General features: G+C 44.7%; 3 protein-coding genes across 3 annotated transcripts in view; 1 reads left to right on the top strand and 2 right to left on the bottom strand.

Annotated features, from left to right (window-relative positions):
- The window catches only part of selenop2 (selenoprotein P2), a 230,315-nt gene that overhangs the window by 185,568 nt on the left and 23,182 nt on the right, over nucleotides 1–21,565 (top strand). The window lies entirely within an intron of this gene.
- pkia (cAMP-dependent protein kinase inhibitor alpha) lies at nucleotides 426–5,380 on the bottom strand. The gene is made up of 3 exons (XM_079348664.1): nucleotides 5,043–5,380; nucleotides 4,416–4,606; nucleotides 426–2,459 (listed from the first exon to the last, which is right to left on the bottom strand). The coding sequence occupies exons 2-3, from the start codon at nucleotides 4,576–4,578 to the stop codon at nucleotides 2,389–2,391; spliced, it is 234 nt and encodes a 77-aa protein (XP_079204790.1). The 5' UTR covers nucleotides 4,579–4,606; nucleotides 5,043–5,380; the 3' UTR covers nucleotides 426–2,388.
- LOC306827189 (mucin-5B-like) overlaps nucleotides 12,945–21,565 on the bottom strand; it is a gene marked incomplete at its 5' end in the record, with an annotated part of 49,695 nt that continues 41,074 nt past the window's right edge. The window contains 7 exons of the mRNA XM_079348859.1: nucleotides 12,945–13,290; nucleotides 14,101–14,221; nucleotides 14,316–14,355; nucleotides 14,452–14,580; nucleotides 14,892–14,990; nucleotides 16,080–16,210; nucleotides 18,808–19,159. Of these exons, the coding sequence (XP_079204985.1) occupies nucleotides 13,086–13,290; nucleotides 14,101–14,221; nucleotides 14,316–14,355; nucleotides 14,452–14,580; nucleotides 14,892–14,990; nucleotides 16,080–16,210; nucleotides 18,808–19,159 (1,077 nt within the window). The 3' untranslated portion in view covers nucleotides 12,945–13,085. The remainder of the gene's footprint in view (nucleotides 13,291–14,100; nucleotides 14,222–14,315; nucleotides 14,356–14,451; nucleotides 14,581–14,891; nucleotides 14,991–16,079; nucleotides 16,211–18,807; nucleotides 19,160–21,565) is intronic.

Below are 21,565 nucleotides of genomic sequence, written 5' to 3'. Positions count from 1 at the left end.
GACAATGGACTGTCACACTGCCACCCAGAATGAGGAACTTAAAGATACCAGTCGGGGATTTTTCGTTCTTACTGAAACTTCCTGGTACCATTGTTTAATGATTATTTGCATAATCAGCAACACACACACACACACACTGACTGACTGACTGACTGACTGGGGAACAGAAGACAAACAGTATTTTAAGGTTCATATTGTCTGACACATTTTCTCAAAGTTGAGAAGAGTTTGACAACAATGTAGTAAATGTATGAAAAACAGAATCCTGAAGGAGTTCTAACACACACTTCAGTTAAGTTTCCTCATTCATCTTCAATTTATTAATTGATACAAAGAAACTTTAAAAATCTATACAGCACTTTGTTCCCCAGAGAGTCATGCATGTTTTTCTGTAACGTTTTGACAAAGAGTGCCACCTGGTGGCCAAACGGCAGAGCTCCAATAAGACACACTCATTTTACTGTGAACAGCTCTTTATTCAGTTTGGACACGTTGGGTAAAAAAATATGATGACAGGCAGTCAGACAAACAACTACACATTGATCAGAAACCATGCACCTGCAGTCTGTCTACATGCTGAGTTAGGAGCAGCAGGGTTCACACAGTGTCGTTGCAGTGGGAGTCACTATACAGTCACACGGCAGTTCACGACTTGAAAACCTGATTGGATAAGTTTGTATAAAACACAGTTATATTTGCCTAATTCTCATCAGCACGTGTTAAAGACTGAGAGTTAAGTTGCAGAACTACATCAAGATTACACCGGGGAGAAATGAACGATTCACACGGTTTGAACAGTGCATGCATGATGGTCTCTGCGGGTCATGATTATGGGATGTTACCAGAAAACAGAAGACTTGTGAGATCACTGGAAGCTCCATGGAGTATTGCATATGTACAATTAGGGAGTAGTTGGACATTTTGTGGAAAACACTTTCTTAATTGTATCTTTGAGAGTAAGACGGCGTGGTCTGTAGCTATTTCCTGTATGTACACTAAATGTGCAGCAGGAGCCAGCAGCGTGCTAGCTTAACTTCCTTTACTGGCCTCGCTAGCTTATTGATCAGAAAAGAACTATTGTTTTACCAAACACTTAAAATAACATTCATGAAAACAAAGAACACATTAAAAAAATAAAAGTAGGAACAGGTGGCTCATCTGCAGGCAAACAAACACTTGCAAAAAAGAGAGAAAATGTAATAAAAATATGAGAGAAGGAGGAATCAAAAGAGACTTTCATAACAAACATTTACAGATTTGACTTTAGCTTAATAAAAAGACTAAAAGTTTATTGGCTCAGTCTTAAGTAAACATAATTCAGCACCTTCAACGCCTACTAACCATCCTTTTTCTCCATTTCATTAGTTATAGCTTAAAGTGTACATTTACATTAGTTAGTATTTTACTTCTGTGCATTTAAATAATTAGCTTTATATGCGCAGGTTGGCCAATTTTCTTATTTCGAGACAGTGCAAGGTTAGGCTGGCCACTTGCCAGTTAGCATTGCCGGTAGAACTTATGCTAAGCTAACCCTTTAGATGACTGATGACATGAAATTGTTCATCAATCCCCTCCTCTACATCTCAGTCAGAGATCAAAACAAGCAACATATCTAAAATGTCCAACTGCTTGTGATTATAGTGCCATCAATAGAAGAGTGAATAAAAAACACAAAAGTTCAAACGTCTCGAAAGAAAGTACCCCACCATGTTTGATCTTCTCGAGCTGTTAAAAGGTGTCACCATGCTCACTGTATGTGTAATAATGGTTAACAGAATACTCACACAACCAACTCAGTGCCGTTCTACAACCTGCAGTTTCACACACATGGGTCAGTGAACACACACTTAACACGTATAAAGTAGTGTGTTTGTTCAGTGTTTCTCAATTTAAAAGGAAGCACAATGTCATCTCTACCCCCATCACTACTAACCATGCTACTCCCGCTGTGAGCCGTCACGTCAGCTCGTCTCAGTGCTCCAACAAGCTGTCTGAAAATGTACAAAACCCACCAAGACCCACCAAGGGATTTCTCTTTTTTACTCCAGTCGTCCGGCCTGTTTGTGTGCTAACTATGACTGAAACTATAATCCGCTGTAAAAGAGCTATAGATGTGTCTCTCTGCTCAACTCAGCTGTGAAATACACCCATGCCATCAGCTTGTTATATTAGAGCACAGCAGAGCCACCGGAGCATGAGAGCACTGTGTGAAGACATCACAGCACCTCTACACTGGATTTCAGGGGGTCAGTGCCTTGCCTACAGGCACCTCAGTTGAAGTGATGCTACCCTCCAACAACCAGCCTGCTTTGGACGAGCGGAGTCGTCACGCTGGCGGCTGGAATCCCACTCTCAACTCTCCATCTAATGGCAGCGATGCCGGGCAGGCTAGCTGTTCCTCTGCTCTGCCTTCCTGTGAGCGGAGGAGGAACTCTGGCTGTCATCAGTTTCATCTCCATCTGCGGGAAAGAGAAGGAAAATCTGAAGACATTCATGAACAACATTATTTATAAGATGACATGTTTTTCACAACATATGGATGCAGTCTCAGTGATGTCACCCACTCGTTGCTCACTCTATATTTCATCCAACCTGGACCTTTGAATTTAAAGTGAAAGAGTCGGCGCTCCTGACAAAAAGCTACAACACGCCCCAACAAATATAAAAAATGTAAAATCGTGGGCTTTTGCAAAAAAAAAAAAAATTAAAAATCAACTGGACAATTCATTGTTTACACTGTCATATTGGCTTAATTTTTTAAACACCGGAGGTCGTGGCCTGGTGTTTTTAAGAGAGCTTGACAGAAAAATAGGCAAGCCAGTCACATCAGCTGATATTAGCATATCCAGTAGATATCGGTGTAATTTGATCACAGATAACTGATATTACTAAATTTATTAACCAGACAAAATGTTGTTTTACTCGAGTCATGTGTCAATCGGTGATGCACGTATGAGCAAAGGCACATTCCAGTCTGGTGACCATCTTGTCTACATTAAAATGTCTTTCTTTTCCACAAGTGTCTGAGGACTGCATGCAAGTGTAAATCTAAATCAGTCCATCTCCAAAGATCAAACACAGATCAATCGGCTGATTGGACACTACTACCACACAAAAGCACGTTGTGCAGCTTATGAAATATGATGCGCTGTGAACCACCTTCTTTGAATAAGCAGGGATTTTCAGGAACACAGTAGTACTGATTTAAGCTCTACCATGACTCTTACAGTGGGTAAGGAAAGTACTCAGACCCCTTTAAATGTTTCATACTTATGACCATGTGATATTTCAGTTTTTCTTTTTTAATACGTTCGCAAAAATTTCTACATTTGTTTTTTTTCTGTCAAGATGGGGTGCTGAGTGTAAATTAATAAGAAATAAAATGAACTTGTTTCATTTTAGCAAATGGCTACAATGAAACAAACAAACAAATTTAAAGGGGTCTGAATACTTTCTGTACCCACTGTTATGTGCAGACAAAGCGGGGTTCACACAACAAGATAATCAGGCTGATTTTGGGACTGACCAAAGTCATATCTACATCTATCTGCAGATGTAAAGATTATCTTTCCAGACTCTCCTGTGGTGTGACATGTGTTAAGAGTGATTTTAACATCTCTGATCTGCTCGGAAGATGATCAGAGTTGCCCCGATTTGAAATTGTAAATATGAAACGTGTTTAACACGGTCTCTGTGAATTACCACGTGAAACGGAACAATAGCCAATAGGGAAGCAAGCTGACTGAAGCAGGAAGCACACCAAACATGACCATGGTGACAACAGAAAACGCAAAGCATAAAGTTACATGGATGTCAGTAAATTCAGGACCGACTTGTTAATTTGTCTACGAGTCCTGTAAAACAAACAACATTCAAACTGACAATGAAGAGAGTTGGACCAAATTGTTGTAGATGTACGAGCTAACAGCTAGCCACATTTAGCTGGACTGTGATGTTTGTTTAGTCTTAAGTCACGTCTTAGCGGTGAGAGCACACGTTGTGATAGCGGAGACTCGAATGAATCGGTCAGTGTGGTGAGTTGGTCTTCTCAGTGCACACCACACACACGCTAAGAACCGAACTAATAACTTGTGTGTAGATTATGTGTACCAGGCTTGACTCAGAGATTTTTTACATCCAACTCCATATTGGGAAACTATTTCTCTCTTTCAAACAAAAACATATTTAACTGTATATAAAAATATATATTTACCAATCAGTTGTAGTAAGATTATATATTAGTGAGAGCATATATTTCCATCTTAGTGTGTTTTCATCAGGAGTGTGTCTCTTTCTTCTGCACACATACAGAGAGCGCTAACAAAGAACATGAATGAATAAAATACAGGATTCCATTCATAGTTTAATGACTGCCAGTCTAAAGTAAGCCACCTCAGCATGAGGCTTTATTTTACCTCCCCCTCCTGCATTGATGTGCAGCTGGGACAGAGAGAGGGTGAGGGGCAGCTCTCGTCCCTCGGGGTCAGTGGGACTCTGCAGGATGTCGTGCATGGCGTTTCTGCGTCCTGTCCTGCCAGAGGCGATGAAGTCTGCGTATGTGGCCTCAACATCAGACATCGCTTGGGCATCGTCCACACAGCAATACCTGCGAAAGGATAGGAGGAGTGATTCAAAAACACACACACACACACCCACCTCCACACATAGTCTACTTCATTTAATCTTCTCCAGTAAATTTCAGAGGGTGGTTTTACAAGACCCTGTCTGCACTTATATATTTTTCACATTTATCACAGTGTTCAGCAGACTGAGCAACTCAACCCTGGATGGGAAAAGTTCATATTTACAGCGTTTATATAATTTAGACTCACCATAGTAAGCTAAATGAAATCAGAACCTGACACAAATGTAGTATCATATTTCCCTTAGTTTAACAGTGTGCAGTGTCAAATGCTAAACCACGCAGTTTGTCCACAGTAAGGCCCTTCGGTCGAATATGTTCATATTTTACTCAAAGTAGGTCCTAAAATGCCTAATGGCGTCTCTCGTCGTGTCTTATACCCTTTTCTGTATAATCTTACCTTCAGTGATGGCTCCGTCCGTGTCGTAACCTCGAGCTACATTTCTAGGGAGTGACTTCACCTACAAACGCACGAGACAGGCCCGACATCAAATCAAACGATCCGACACGACACATCAAACAAAACCGAAAAATACCGACACCGCCCTGACCAGCGCCCAGTAAATTACAGACCTTAAACTAGGCCTACACACCGCGACGAGCCAATATGGCAATATTAATTTCACCAAATGTATCTCATCAGTGAGATGGTTTGTAAAGTCCCCTGTCTGTTCTCCATGGCCTTCGCATCTTCCTCCTTCCCAACCAATGAGCGTTCAGGAAACCACAGCTCTGCGCCGATTGGACAAGAGACAAAAGGATGATGGGGAAGAAGAGAGCGCTGGAGGAGCAACGAGGCTCGTGTTGCATTCATCGTCGCCTCGTAGTTTTTATAATCCTGCAATTTGGTGGCATTTTTTATTATCATTATTATTATTATCATTATCATTATCATTATCATTATTATTATTACTTATTTTGGTGGGAAAAAAAACAAGTGTCATAAAAGACTCAGATAATTTAAAGATTAGGTCTTGTTGCTTCAATGGATGAAAAAAATAACATGAAAACGAGAGTCCAGAAGACCTGATAAGACGCATGCATGCTCACTAACATTATCACATAGTCAAATATTCATTTTGTGATATTGACCTGGAAATAAGGCACCAACAGATGTTTATTTGTAAAAAGTAATACATATATGTTTTACCACATGATGGCACCGCTGTCCACATAAATATTTAGAGCTGCCTCTGCTAAATGATTGCAATTTTAGAAATTCAGATGAGTAAAGTCTAATAAGTAAACTCTAAACTCTGATTGGGGTTTCATTGCATGGTTGCTAGGAGGAATGTGAACCTGATCCACTTTGGCTGTAGAGAGGCTGACCTCCGGACCGCCAGTGGAGAAGCAGAAACAGAAGTCAGCAGGACCTCTGTCAGTGAACCAGGAGCAGGTGTCGGCTGAATCACAGACACTGTCTGCCATTGGGGGAAAACCAGGAGTCAGCCTGTCCACAGAGGGGATGTCGGCCAGCCTCAAACTGAGAATCAGGATGGACCCTCCATTCTAGCAATGGTAACCTGCAAAGCTCAGCATCAACAGGGGGCTGTTGGTGTCACGGCTGGACACACAGAACCCAATAGCAACAACTCAGAATCGGCAGGCAGTTTCAATCTGTTTATTCGGTTTGAAACAGGCTCTCTCTGGCCGGTTTGATTTGGCTGACATGGAAAGCTGGATGCACCTTCATGGTTCGAGGTAGTCTGAGGCGAACAGTAACAGAACTAATCATTTTAGATATGGGAAATGGTCCCACAAACCTTGAGGCCAATTTTCTGGAGTCCACACAGAGAGGCAGATTCTTTGTAGAAAGCCAGACCTTCTGGCCACTGCGCAGGATCGGAGCCACTGATCTGCATTTATCAGCAGGGGTGTTCTCAGACTTATCATTAGGAAACATCCTACACACGGAGAGGCAGATTCTTTGCAGAAAGCCAGACCTTCTGACCACTGCGCAGGATCGGAGCCACTGATCTGCGTTTATCAGCCGCCTTCTTGTACTGGGATGAGTTCTTAAGGAGATTCCTATGAGCCTTCTCCCACATGCGATGGCACTGAGTCACCAAAGCATGTGCCGAGGGAACCTTTACCTCCTTCTCGACTGCAGGAAGCACAGGAAGAGGATGCAATTCTCCAGAAACAGGCTGGTGAGAGATTTTGTTAGCCGCACAAACAGAATAGGCAGCAATGTACTCATTGACATCTTTATTCATAGCAGGCCACTAAAAACATTGCTGAATAACAAAACATAGTTCTAACAACTCCCGGATGACAGGCTACCTGGGATGTGTGACCCCAATGAATCACCTGCGAGTGCAAATCTGGTGTTACAAACAGCCTATAGGGAGGACAATCAGTCGGAGGATTAATCTGACTTTGATCTTCTAGCCTCCAGAACCTTCTGTTCGATGTCCCAAGTAAAAACCCCACTAAACAGGAACTAGGCAATATGGTGGCACGTGTGTTCTCAGACTTATTATTAGCAAACATCCTAGACAGGGCATCAGGCTTAACATTCTTAGAACCCGGATGATAAGATAAAGAGAAATGAAAATGATCAAAAAACAAAGCCCATCTGGCTTGTCTCGCATTGAGACAGTTTTCAAGTATTCTTAATTCTTGTGATCAGTCCAGACCACAAAGGGCTGTTCGGCCCCCTCCAGCCAGTGTCTCCACTCCTCGAGGGCGACCTTAATCGCCAGGAGTTCACGGTTACCAATGTCATAGTTTCTTTCCGCAGCAGACGGATGGAGCTTTCAATCAGATGCCGATCTTTGAGAAAGCACTCCTCCTACTCCCACATCAGACGCGTCCATCTCTACCATAAATTGACAACCAGGGTCAGGTAAGGTGGGAATGGGAGCAGAGGTAAATAGGTCCTTGAGTTTCAGGAACGCAGCTTCGGTTGAAGCAGTCCATTCAAACTGTTTTTGAGGGGAAGTTAGTGCATGGAGAGGTGAAGCAACAGAACTGAAATTACAGATGAACCGTCTATAAAATTTAGCAAACCCCAAAAAACGCTGTAAGTCTTTGTGACTGGTTGGGGAAGGCCACTCCCTTACGGCACTAACCTTATCAGGGTCCATTTTAACTTCTCCTTCAGCCAGTTCAAACCCCAGGAAGGAAACAGTGTCCTTATGAAATTCACACTTCTCTGCCTTCACAAAGAGTTGATGTTGAAGAAGACGTTGGAGGACTCTGCGCACATTAAGTTCATGACTCTCCTTGTCCAGGGAAAAAAATCTGAATATTATCCAGATACACGAAAGCAAACTGATTTAACATGCCTCTTAAGACATCATTGACTAGGTTCTGGAAGACCGCTGGAGCATTGGTGAGCCCAAATGGCATCACCAAATATTCATAATGTCCGGATGGAGTATTAAACACTGTCTTCCACTCATCCCCCTCCCTAATACGAACTAAATGATAAGCATTATGAAGATCCAGCTTAGTAAAGATCTTAGCTCCATTCAGGTGTTCAAAGGCAGAAGACATGAGAGGGAGAGGGTACCTGTTGCGGATAGTGATCTCATTCAAACCTCGAGAGTCGATGCAGGGTCTCAGTGACTTGTCCTTCTTTTTGACGAAACAGAAGCCTCCTCCAGCAGGACATGAGGAAGGTCGGATGAGTCCAGCAGCCAGAGATTCCTCCACGTAATCCATCATGGCCTTGTTTTCAGGAGCTGATAGCGAGTAGAGTCGTCCCCTAGGTGGAGTGGTTCCGGGAAGGATGTCCATACCACAGTCGTAGGGCCGATGAGGCGGTAGTGACTTCAAAAACATGGAAGCTAATGCTTTCTGAATGTAAATCAGGAAACGTAACTGAAATAGTCTGTGTTCTCTTTCAAAAAGTCTTTTATCGATCTTAATGGCTAAGGCAATGAGTCCATCGAGATCTGGAGGAAGATCGAGGGGCGTGAGCTGGTCCTTAAGAGTTTGAAAAAGTCCGAACCCAATGTAGAGCCCTGTCGTAACTGAACCAAAACTCATGAGGCCTCCCTCCCAGGAGTAATGTGTTGGAACACCTGGGTGAAAGTTTTAACAAACATGGGCAGGGACTGACATACAGGCGAGCTTCTCCCCCATTCTCCTATGGCCCAAGCCTCCGCTCTCCCATTTAAATGGGAAATAATGAAAGCTATCTTGGCTCTGTCTGACGAGAATGAGGCAGCTTGTAATTCAAAATGGAGTTCACACTGGGTTAAAAAGGCTCTACAATCCCCAGTGTCTCCAGAAAATCTCTCAGGCCGGGATGACTGAATAGGAGGTTCAGACGTGACTGATGGTGTAGGCACCTCCACAACAGCTTCAGGTGAAAAGGCGGCGGGCACAGGAGCCTCTCCGTGATTCACTGGTAACCCTTGCATCATCTGAAACATTGAGTTAATCTGTGCTCCAAAGCCGGACATTACGGATTCCTGCTTATCAGCTAACTCTTTCACCTGATGGCAGAGAGCGCTGATTTGACTGTGCTGGTAGGCAATCCTTTGCCCCTGCGCTTTGATAGTGCCACAAACAGGGTCTGAGTCGGCTGGGTCCATTTCTGGCCAGTTCGTACTGTCACGGCTGGACACAGAGAACCCAATAGCAACAACTCAGAATCGGCAGGCAGTTTAAAGCCGTTTATTCGGTCCAATAGTCAGTACACAAAAATCCAAGCAAAGGTACAAAGTCGACAGGCAAAAGACGTGGTCAAAAAACTAACAGGTTCAGATCGAAAGTCAAGACAGAATATAATGCTGGACCGCTGACACAAGGAACAAGATGAACTGGCACAGAGTGAAGGGAAGACAGACATTAAATACTGAACAGGGGGTGGAGTTAACAAGACACAGGTGAAACACATCAGGTAATCAGCAGACCAGGAAACACTGGGCGAAGGGTATGCAGCCAACAGACCATAAATGAGACACAGGATAAGTAACCTGGGGATGTGACAGTTGGCACTTTGCATGGACTGGAAAGGGTTGGAGCTCTGTTGGCATTTACAGAAGCTGGTTTTCTTCCAAGAAAACTGATCAGTTGCATAGCAATGTTCTTTAAGAAAACTTTCGAGAACATTGCAAGAAGAATTGAGATTGGCCTGATGGCCTTTGTCTGATTCCCAAACTAAGACAAATTGAGGCTATGACTACTTCTTTAAATGTTTGAGGAATTATTCAGCAGTAATGAATAATTTTATCATGTGCATTATGGGATTTATAAGAGTAGAATGTTTCTTAATAAATTCACTACAGTATCTTATCCAAATATGTCTTCAGCCTTGGAGTTATTATTACTGTTGTTGTATATTTTGTCTTCATCCATCTGTCGGTTGGTGTCTCGTTCACTGAGATGTTGTACAGAACTATTGGTTTGAAGTTTAATGACAGTTCCTCCACTGATTATACATAACGTGTGTTCCCACTGCTTCTGTCTCTTCTGAATACACTGGAGTGTTTCTTTCTCTCTGTCTCTCCGGAATTAATCAGCTAATATGGAATTAATAAGCTGGTCTCTCAACGCAATTGACAAGATCTTTTCGACAAGATCCACTGGACTGGGGTAGGCCATCCTCGTGGGGGGGGTTGTTTGGGCAGGCCATCCTCACCAACAGTCCCAAGGAACCTAAGAGAGCTCAGGAGCTCCCAGAAAAAAGGAGAGGTTAGAATATAAAGATGGTCTAATGCTGATTGGCCTTGGCATAGCCCTGGTGTACCGAAAAATTGGGAAGACGGCAGCTCTGGCAGGAGCACCGAGGCTACCGGTCATGATGGTCGAGATGGGCAAAGCTTTAGGAGCACAGACGGTGGCGCTGGCAGAGCTAGGCCGAAGAATGGATGGCATCTGGGGAAAGCTCAGTGCGATGCAAAGGCAAGATGAATCTGTTGAGAGACAGACTTGAAAAACTTTAGGGTCCAATTGTGCTAAAGGAGTTTGTTTGGATGAATTCGGTCCCCCAGACAAAATTTCTCCTGCACGGATGGACAAGGATGAAGACATGCTCCTAACCATCCCCCCCCCACACACACACATACACACATACACACACGCACACACACTCCCCCCAGACAGACACCTGGTGTTTTGCAGGTGGAGCCCAGGCCAAGGACGTCTCCACTGAGTAGGACTGTGTTTTCGCAATGTTGTCAGCGAACCTTGAGAGGCACCAAGGTTGTCTCCACAGCACACGCAGTGTTTTCGCCGGTTATCGCGACTGACAACATTCTGACCTGGGCGGCCCCAGGGAAGCCAGGCACACACACACATAAACACATGGACAGACGCACACTCATGCACACACCCTGCACACACCGTCTTCCCTCCCACCCTTGCACTCATTGCTACTGTGTACATGTTTGTGTTAAGGGTAATGTTTTTTCCCTGCATTCAATCTGTGCCTCCCTCTGCAGGCATAACATGGAAGTGGGTTTTTTTATGCCCCCCTTCCCCCTGCATCCTACCTGTAACACCCCCCCCCCCCCCCCTGCGCACCTGTACCTGTTACAATGACAATAAAGATTCATTCATTCATTCATTCATAACAGGGATGTAATGCATTTGCAATATCCATACTGTGAGATGATTATACCATTTAAATTGGATTACACCTTTTCTCTCATTAGGCTCTCAGGTAGTAAGCTATTCCTGCCATGGACATTAACTGTGTAAAGTAGGCAGTCTTTGCTTTTCTTAGTCCTTTCGAAATAAAAATATCTGTGTATACTTTTTATACAGTACTTTTTAAAGCAAGGTCCCTCTTTTTCATTAGTTGACAGATTTCTTGACAATCCAGCAGAGAGATGGATTTTTTTTGCCAGAATGTAGTAGCTTTACAAGTTGTTTAATTGCCTTTGAGTCAATCACAATATAACATTTATATAAATCATACAGCTGAATTCCTCTTTTGATGATTTTCCTTCATTCTCAAACTGTGGCATTTTTGTTCTTTCTGGTCCCTTACTTTACATTATTCCTATTTGGGCCGAATGAAATAATTTGTAAACGTTTCTTGACACTTAGGGCCTAATTTACGAAGATCTCAATTAAAGAGTACTAAATTGCGGGTTCATTGCAAAAGTTTGCACGTTTGGCTTGTGGGCGTTTTGCGGGTGATTTACTAAGAACATTTGCGTGAATGACGTCAGGCTTTTGTGTGTTTTACTGGTTTACATCACAGAGAGTTTGGACGGAAAGCTGGACGACTGCAAGCGCAAAATAGCCATTAGTGAGAGGCAAATTAACATAAAGTATTTTCAAGTAATAGCAGATAAATATGAATATAACAAAAGGAAAAAGAAGCTTATAAGAAAACCTCAGTATTAAACACGGCCTCTCTTTTCTTCCCTCTCGCTTTTGAATGAATTGTAATACATCACGCGGAGGTGTGAGTCCTCTGTGGCACTGGTGCTCAGTGTGTGTGCCACTCGTGGCATCGTTGCGCACCAGAAGCTGGTCAGCGCTGTGTCTGATCGGACATACTGGTACTGAAGTTGGGGGTACAAGCATGGTGAGCCCCCCGTTCAACCGTCCCACAGCGCAGCAGCAGGGTAGGGGGCTGTAGAGTGAAGAGACGAGCGCGCTCCGGAGCGCACCAGAGACATGCAACCCGAGAAAAGGAAATGCCCAGTTTAAAATGTAATGTTGGCGAGAAGAGGGAAATAGGTATCCTGTACACAGTACAAGTTAATAGGTGTGCATGTGCAAGGTTGTTTTTGTAAATTGACTTTTCAGAGATTGTTAGATATGACGATCTGACGGGAGTCGCAGTAATGATTGTGATAGATAATACAAATCCAACTCTGCCCCTTTTATTTGAACGCATTAGGCAAAATCTCATGTCAGTTAGTGAATACACAACCCAAAGGAACCCTGGGTATGTGGAACTTGCTTCGTCGTATAGGCCCCTGTTCTTGATCAGTGAGGAAGTCCAAATTTGAATCCCTAAGGACATGTTAAACCTGATGTCCCTTAGTTAAATTACTCTGAATATTTGGGTTAAGAATTCAATTCAGTTGTCTTCTGGAATAACTAGTAAGTTCTGTTATTACTAAATATTACTACTTATTTTGAGAAAAGTAGGGAATGTCCAGGCAATACACTCTTCAAGTTGCTTTTAACGGTTGATTTGAATGTTATTCATTAGGAAGGAAGTGGAAGACAAGCATTTAGGTCTTTACTGAAAAGGATTGGAACTCGTCAAAGCTCATCCTGCATTGTTTACAGTGTTCACTATTGCAATCAATAAAAATGTCCACACCGGTTTTTTATGTTGCAGATATATATTTTAATACAAATGATTTGAAGGATGACGGTTTACATCACAATGGCATGTTATGATGCTAACAAAGAGCACAGTTTGGCCTGAAAGAATGAAAGCTGAAAATAAGAAGGTCAAAGGTTATATCTTGCATCAGGTCTTAAGGGTTCAGTTTGGTGGTGAGCAGTGAGTCAGCGATCAACGTCTCCTGCGGCGCTTCATTGGAACAATGGTTGTTCCTCCCACACACACAGCTCTGTTGCACAGGCAGGTCTCCACCATGGTGTATTTGTGCTGGACCGTGGTACCATCTGTACATTTGAGATCCACCTGCCCCTCATTGGTTGTGGCTTCTTGGCAACACTCACAGTGATGCATCATGGTGTTTGCTGCAGCAGAATACCTGCACACATACAGACAACAGCTTGTAACTCTATTCACTTAACAGCCCCTGTCACCTCTGCATCTAATCTCAGTCACACAGACCTTAAAATGTATTCATTGTGAAAGCAGATGGATTGTCTCCTAAAGGGTGAACAGCCTCAAGGCCTAAATGAAACATTTAACCTGTCTGTTCGTTATAGTCATTCTAGTTTTTAGACTTGCATGTAATGTACCAGCATGGCACTTTAAATTTTGCCCTGCATGTATTTTTTTGTGAGACATGAAGGTTTGCTGTTGGCTCACTCGGCTGCGACAAGGTTTGCAGAGTCTTTTTGTTCTCAACGAGACTCCTGCAGCAACACTTAACCACAAATTGTTCCTACTGCTACTACATCAGCAGCATATAAATGTTCTGTGTGTGTTTATGAATGAGATAAGCTAATTCTGATGGTCACTGAACATACAGTCGCATCAGCTGGTTGATGAATCACACTTCAGTCTTAATCGTGTGTGTGTGTGTGTGTGTGTGTGTGTGAGTGTGTGTGAGAGAGAGAGCATGTTTTTGCCTGTGTGCAATCCATTTTAGCAGTGGTCGTGTGGTAGCTCTGGTCGTGTGTCTTGACTTTTCTACAATGCAGCGACCAATCAAATAAAATGGTCGTGCATCAATGGCAATAAACTCTCTCTCTCTGTTTGTGTCAACTCTGACTTTTGGAGGTTTATGATCAATTGAGATTATGACACAGCACCAGTAAGTCACTCATGTACATTATTGCCAATACACAAATCCATGTTCTGACATGTCTTACGGGGAAAGAAAAAGACTCACATGGACATGCTTCCACAGTGTCCGGCACAGTATGTCATGTTGACAGGCATCAGGCTCTCACAGTTGTTCACCTTGATGACTTCTTGCTTACTGTGGACTTCACAGACGCTGCGCTTAGTGCCTGTAAGATACAACAACAGTTCAATATCTGTAACACACTAATAATGACACACATTTGCCTTGAATTATTTTTGACTTATTTTGAGTCCACTTACAAATTCTGCAGCATCCACTGGGGTCAGTTGTCTCTGTGCCCTGAAAAGAGAAGACACGTAATGGTGTGAGTGAGAAACACACAATCTGTGTTGAGACAGAGCAGGAGTAAGAACTGCAGAGGTCTTATTTACTCACAGGTTCACAGTCCAAGGGGTTAAACTGAGGACAAACAGTCTTGAGCTTCTTAGTAATAAGCTGTCCGTTGATATTCTCACAGACATACTCCTCACATGTGCTATTAGGAAGAGTGAAAGTTGTGTTGACCTATCACGAGAGAGAGAGTAGAAGAAAAGTCATCCAACAGATTGATCATATTTATCCTTTTAAGCTCATGTCAACCTAACTTTACTGTACAACAAAGAAAATTGACCAATACTTTCGCTGTTGAATGTAAGAAAGAAGAAGTTCTTATCTGACATTTGTGTAATTGCAATTTTCCACATTTTACTCGAAACATTCATAATTAAGATGAAGGTGGTCTTATTTGCAGCATTAAATTGTAAAACAAATGTTCAAAGTTATCAGTGATCCCTTTAAATAATGTGTCAAAAGACTCATACTTCTACATAACTAACCTCGATTACATGTCTTGATTGGTCAGGTGCGATGAAGACACAGGTCTTCTGGACACACTTCCCACAACACTGGTCAGGTACCTCCTGGTACTCAAACCCCTAGAAATGGAGTGAGGAAGGAGAACATAAATTACCAGCCCTTTTTGTTTTCTTTTATTAGTAATGACATCATGCTCCTCCTTCTCCTCCATCATGCGTTTTAGTAATTTTTTAATACATTATGAATTTGTGCTCTAAAACCTGATTTACCTCTTGATCTAAACATTTCTCTAAGACCCAATTCCAGCATAAAAGCACCAGGAAGTATTTCCCTTAGTTATCATTTCTTTACAAGTTTTAATCAATATGTTTTTAATTGACAGGTTATGTGCCATAGTAATTAAACCTCCTCTCAAAACTAATCCAACTGCTTCAGTAACCTTATCCATCCGTTCTGTCCTACTTTTTTGGGACCATTCTGTTGGGGTGCAAAGTGTAGCAATCCGGCCCTTAAGTGTTCCTTTTATTTACTGTGTCACGTTCTTTTTTGTTGAACTCAAATTAACAGTGGGCTACACTGTGTAGGATTGCTTTGATTTCGCAGTGTGTCACAGCTATCTCCATTAGGCTTACACTCCACCGATCAAATCAGGCTACGGTTGGCTGTAGAAACACGAAAGATCAGAGTTTGCCATATCAAAATGAACCACACTGTACTGAACCAAACCGGACAGCTTGGTGGAAACAGGGCTTTAGAATGCCAGGGGCCTTGGATACTAAGCTCCTGTCTTACAAATTCTATCTGGATCTGGAGTTTCTTTGCTACCTCGTCAAAATTGTCTCTTGATTAAATAATGCCTACTACCTGGTGCTGTGGACCTGCTCGGTGTTTACTGCTGCAGGTATAAGCTAGAAGCCATACCCCAGAGAGATGGTCTCTGAGTTATTATTGACCGAGTTGGATGGGTTGAAACTTTTTTTTTATACCACTTTGTAAATAGCATTGCCTGTATTCATATGCACCTGGTGAATAAAGGGAATACGAGATGATGCTGATTCAATTGATCCATGTTACTCCAAAAATATGCCTTTGACTAATAAAGGGAATTCATACAACCCCTTGTAACCCCTTTGGTTGCTTTTGAAAAAAACATATACAAAAGAATCAATGTGCATGCATTTGTTTGTAAAAAGTGTATATGAGCTTACTTCTGAGCAGTTGGTGTTGCAAACAACAGGTGTGCATTCAATGATGTTCAACAGGGTGTTTGGATCCATATTAGGACCACAGTAACACTCATGGCAGGGACCAGGTAAAACAAGTGTTGGTACAGGTCCTCCTGAAGTTGTAAAAGATGTTTGTCCAGGTCCACCTCCAGTTGTACCTGATGGTTGTCCAGGTCCTCCACCAGTTGTACCTGATGGTTGTCCAGGTCCTCCTCCTGTTGTACCTGATGGTTGTCCAGGTCCTCCAACAGTTGTACCTGATGGTTGTCCAGGTCCTCCTCCTGTTGTACCTGATGGTTGTCCAGGTCCTCCAACAGTTGTACCTGATGGTTGTCCAGGTCCTCCTCCAGTTGCACCGGATGGTTGTCCAGGTCCTTGCACAGTTGTACCTGATGGCTGTCCAGGTCCTTGTACTGTTGTACCGGATGGTTGTCCAGGTCCTTGCACAGTTGTACCTGATGGTTGTCCAGGTCCTTGTACTGTTGTACCTGATGGTTGTCCAGGTCCTTGTACTGTTGTACCTGATGGTTGTCCAGGTCCTTGTACTGTTGTTCCCGAAGGTTGTCCAGGTCCTCCTCCAGTTGTACCTGAGGGTTGTCCAGGTCCTTGTACTGTAGTACCTGATGGTTGTCCAGGTCCTCCTCCAGTTGTTCCTGATGGTTGTCCAGGTCCTTGTACTGTTGTTCCAGAGGGTTGTCCAGGTCCTCCTCCAGTTGTTCCAGAAGGTTGTCCAGGTCCTCCTCCTGTTGTACCTGATGGCTGTCCAGGTCCTCCTCCAGTTGTACCTGATGGCTGTCCAGGTCCTCCTCCAGTTGTTCCAGAAGGTTGTCCAGGTCCTCCTCCAGTTGTACCTGATGGCTGTCCAGGTCCTCCTGTGGTTGTACCTGATGGTTGTCCAGGTCCTCCAACAGTTGTGCCTGATGGTTGACCAGGTCCTCCTCCAGTTGTACCTGATGGTTGTCCAGGTCCTCCTCCAGTCGTACCTGATGGTTGTCCAGGTCCTCCTCCAGTTGTTCCAGAAGGTTGTCCAGGTCCTTGTACTGTTGTACCTGATGGTTGTCCAGGTCCTCCTCCAGTTGTACCCGATGGTTGTCCAGGTCCTCCTCCAGTTGTACCTGATGGTTGTCCAGGTCCTTGTACTGTTGTACCTGATGGTTGTCCAGGTCCTCCTCCAGTTGTACCCGATGGTTGTCCAGGTCCTCCTCCAGTTGTACCTGATGGTTGTCCAGGTCCTTGTACTGTTGTACCTGATGGTTGTCCAGGTCCTCCTCCAGTTGTACCTGATGGTTGTCCAGGTCCTTGTACTGTTGTACCTGATGGTTGTCCAGGTCCTCCTCCGGTTGTACCTGATGGTTGTCCAGGTCCTGTTGCTGTTGTACCTGATGGTTGTCCAGGTCCTTGTACTGTTGTACCTGATGGTTGTCCAGGTCCTCCTCCAGTTGTACCAGAAGGTTGTCCAGGTCCTCCTCCAGTTGTTCCAGAGGGTTGTCCAGGTCCTCCTCCAGTTGTACCTGAGGGTTGTCCAGGTCCTCCTTCAGTTGTACCTGATGGTTGTCCAGGTCCTCCTCCAGTTGTTCCAGAGGGTTGTCCAGGTCCTCCTCCAGTTGTACCTGATGGTTGACCAGGTCCTCCTCCAGTTGTACCTGATGGTTGTCCAGGTCCTCCTCCAGTTGTACCTGATGGCTGGCCAGGTCCTCCTCCAGTTGTTCCAGAAGGTTGTCCAGGTCCTCCTCCAGTTGTACCGGATGGTTGTCCAGGTCCTCCTCCAGTTGTACCTGATGGCTGGCCAGGTCCCTGAACTGTTGTACCTGATGGTTGTCCAGGTCCTCCTCCAGTTGTACCTGAGGGTTGTCCAGGTCCTCCTCCAGTTGTACCTGAGGGTTGTCCAGGTCCTTGTACTGTAGTACCTGATGGTTGTCCAGGTCCTCCTCCAGTTGTACCTGATGGCTGGCCAGGTCCTTCAACTGTTGTTCCTGATGGTTGTCCAGGTCCTTGTACTGTTGTACCTGATGGTTGTCCAGGTCCTCCTCCAGTTGTACCTGATGGTTGTCCAGGTCCTCCTCCAGTTGTTCCAGAAGGTTGTCCAGGTCCTTGTACTGTTGTTCCAGAAGGTTGTCCAGGTCCTCCTCCAGTTGTTCCAGAAGGTTGTCCAGGTCCTCCTCCTGTTGTACCTGATGGCTGTCCAGGTCCTCCTCCAGTTGTACCTGATGGCTGTCCAGGTCCTCCTCCAGTTGTTCCAGAAGGTTGTCCAGGTCCTCCTCCAGTTGTACCTGATGGCTGTCCAGGTCCTCCTGCGGTTGTACCTGATGGTTGTCCAGGTCCTCCAACAGTTGTGCCTGATGGTTGACCAGGTCCTCCTCCAGTTGTACCTGATGGTTGTCCAGGTCCTCCTCCAGTTGTACCTGATGGTTGTCCAGGTCCTCCTCCAGTTGTTCCAGAAGGTTGTCCAGGTCCCCCTCCAGTTGTTCCTGATGGTTGTCCAGGTCCTCCACCAGTTGTACTAGAAGGTTGTCCAGGTCCTCCTCCAGTTGTACCTGATGGTTGTCCAGGTCCCTGTACTGTTGTACCTGATGGTTGTCCAGGTCCTCCACCAGTCGTACCGGAGGGTTGTCCAGGTCCTCCTCCAGTTGTGCCTGATGGTTGTCCAGGTCCTCCTCCTGTTGTTCCAGATGGTTGTCCAGGTCCTCCTCCAGTTGTTCCCGATGGTTGCCCAGGTCCCTGTACTGTTGTACCTGATGGTTGTCCAGATCCTCCTCCAGTTGTTCCCGATGGTTGCCCAGGTCCCTGTACTGTTGTACCTGATGGTTGTCCAGGTCCTCCACCAGTTGTTCCCGATGGTTGTCCAGGTCCCTGTACTGTTGTACCTGATGGTTGTCCAGGTCCTCCTCCAGTTGTTCCCGATGGTTGCCCAGGTCCCTGTACTGTTGTACCTGATGGTTGTCCAGGTCCTCCTCCAGTTGTTCCCGATGGTTGCCCAGGTCCCTGTACTGTTGTACCTGATGGTTGTCCAGGTCCTCCTCCAGTTGTTCCCGATGGTTGCCCAGGTCCCTGTACTGTTGTACCTGATGGTTGTCCAGGTCCTCCAACAGTTGTACCTGATGGTTGTCCAGGTCCTCCTCCAGTTGTACTTGATGGTTGTCCAGGTCCTCCTCCAGTTGTTCCCGATGGTTGTCCAGGTCCCTGTACTGTTGTACCTGATGGTTGTCCAGGTCCTCCTCCAGTTGTACCTGATGGTTGTCCAGGTCCTCCTCCAGTTGTACCTGATGGTTGTCCAGGTCCTCCTCCAGTTGTTCCAGATGGTTGTCCAGGTCCCTGTACTGTTGTACCTGATGGTTGTCCAGGTCCTCCTCCAGTTGTACCTGATGGTTGTCCAGGTCCTCCTCCAGTTGTACCCGATGGTTGTCCAGGTCCTCCTCCAGTTGTACCCGATGGTTGTCCAGGTCCTTGTACTGTAGTACCGGATGGTTGTCCAGGTCCTCCTCCAGTTGTACCTGAGGGTTGTCCAGGTCCTTGTACTGTAGTACTTGATGGTTGTCCAGGTCCTTGTACTGTTGTACCTGATGGTTGTCCAGGTCCTCCTCCAGTTGTTCCTGATGGTTGTCCAGGTCCTTGTACCGTTGTACCTGATGGTTGTCCAGGTCCTTGTACGGTTGTACCAGAAGGTTGTCCAGGTCCTCCTCCAATTGTTCCTGATGGTTGTCCAGGTCCTTGTACGGTTGTACCTGATGGTTGGCCAGGTCCTCCTCCAGTTGTACCTGATGGTTGTCCAGGTCCTTGCACTGTTGTGCCTGATGGTTGTCCAGGTCCTCCTCCAGTTGTACCTGATGGTTGTCCAGGTCCTCCTCCAGTTGTTCCAGAAGGTTGCCCAGGTCCTCCTCCAGTTGTACCTGATGGTTGTCCAGGTCCTCCTCCAGTTGTTCCCGATGGTTGTCCAGGTCCTTGTACTGTTGTACCTGATGGTTGTCCAGGTCCTCCTCCAGTTGTTCCTGATGGTTGTCCAGGTCCTCCACCAGTTGTGCCTGAGGGTTGTCCAGGTCCTCCTCCAGTTGTACCTGATGGTTGTCCAGGTCCTCCTCCAGTTGTACCTGATGGTTGTCCAGGTCCTCCTCCAGTTGTACCTGATGGTTGTCCCGGTCCTCCTCCAGTTGTACCTGATGGTTGTCCAGGTCCTCCTCCAGTTGTACCTGATGGTTGTCCAGGTCCTCCTCCAGTCGTTCCCGAAGGTTGTCCAGGTCCTCCTCCAGTTGTACCTGAGGGTTGTCCAGGTCCTTGTACTGTTGTACCTGATGGTTGTCCAGGTCCTTGTACCGTTGTACCAGAAGGTTGTCCAGGTCCTCCTCCAGTTGTTCCTGAGGGTTGTCCAGGTCCTTGTACTGTTGTACCTGATGGTTGTCCAGGTCCTTGTACCGTTGTACCAGAAGGTTGTCCAGGTCCTCCTCCAGTTGTCCCTGATGGTTGTCCAGGTCCTTGAACTGTTGTACCTGATGGTTGTCCAGGTCCTTGTACCGTTGTACCAGAAGGTTGTCCAGGTCCTCCTCCAGTTGTTCCTGATGGTTGTCCAGGTCCTTGTACGGTTGTACCTGATGGTTGGCCAGGTCCTCCTCCAGTTGTACCTGATGGTTGTCCAGGTCCTTGCACTGTTGTGCCTGATGGTTGTCCAGGTCCTCCTCCAGTTGTACCTGATGGTTGTCCAGGTCCTCCAACTGTTGTACCTAATGGTTGTCCTGGTGTTGTTGATCCTGATGGTGTTCCTGGTGTTGGTATTTTGGAACCAGGCTAAAAAAATACAGATTATTTTTTACTTTCAAATATTTAATTGACATACAGGTATATACATTTACATAATATTCACTTCTTACTTTGTCTTGTGTGCTCCAATGGTAAAAAGACCCACTGTTGGATCCAGCATTAAAACGTTTCAAATATGTTCCCGTACTCCAATTTTTTTATTTTAACGTAACAAAAACGCTATAAAAGTTCTGTTGAAGACACATTTGATACATACTTCTTACATAACATATAGAGGGTAAAAAGAAAAAAAAGTTTTATTTTACTTCCTGAAGTGACTCCTTGCTTCCTCCCAAAAAACTGTCTCTAGTCATCTCGCCACATATAAATAATCAAAACCCTTCCAGTTTTCCACAAATCTACTTGTTAGTGTATAAGCGTAAATGCTGACTTTCATTGCAACAAAGTTAACCTCTACATGACCATGTACTACCTGTCTGGGTTTGTATTTAAATCCTCTGCCTTTTTGTACTTTAGCATTGACTAATTAATGAATTTATATCTGGACTTTAAACTGTACACTTACCATGTACTCAGTACCTTCAAAGACACATACACCTTTAGGCTCTGCAAATAAAGAAAAGAAAAGGTAGAGTTAAGATATGTATTGGCCATTGCCTAAAGACATTTCAAAAAAATGTAGATCTCTAAATCTGGTTGTGAAGCAGACTGAGGTGAAT

Source organism: Symphodus melops (genome assembly GCF_947650265.1).
Source record: "Symphodus melops genome assembly, chromosome: 7".
In the NCBI taxonomy this organism is placed as follows: Eukaryota; Metazoa; Chordata; class Actinopteri; order Labriformes; family Labridae; genus Symphodus; species Symphodus melops.
This window is presented reverse-complemented; position numbering and strand designations above follow the sequence as displayed.

Coding starts and splice junctions, on each gene's coding strand:
- pkia (XM_079348664.1), bottom strand. CDS start 4,578: ATGTCTGATGTTGAGGCCACATACGCAGACTTCATCGCCTCTGGCAGG. Junction 2,460..4,415: donor CATCAATGCAGGAGGGGGAG/GTAAAATAAAGC, acceptor TCTTTCCCGCAG/ATGGAGATGAAACTGATGAC.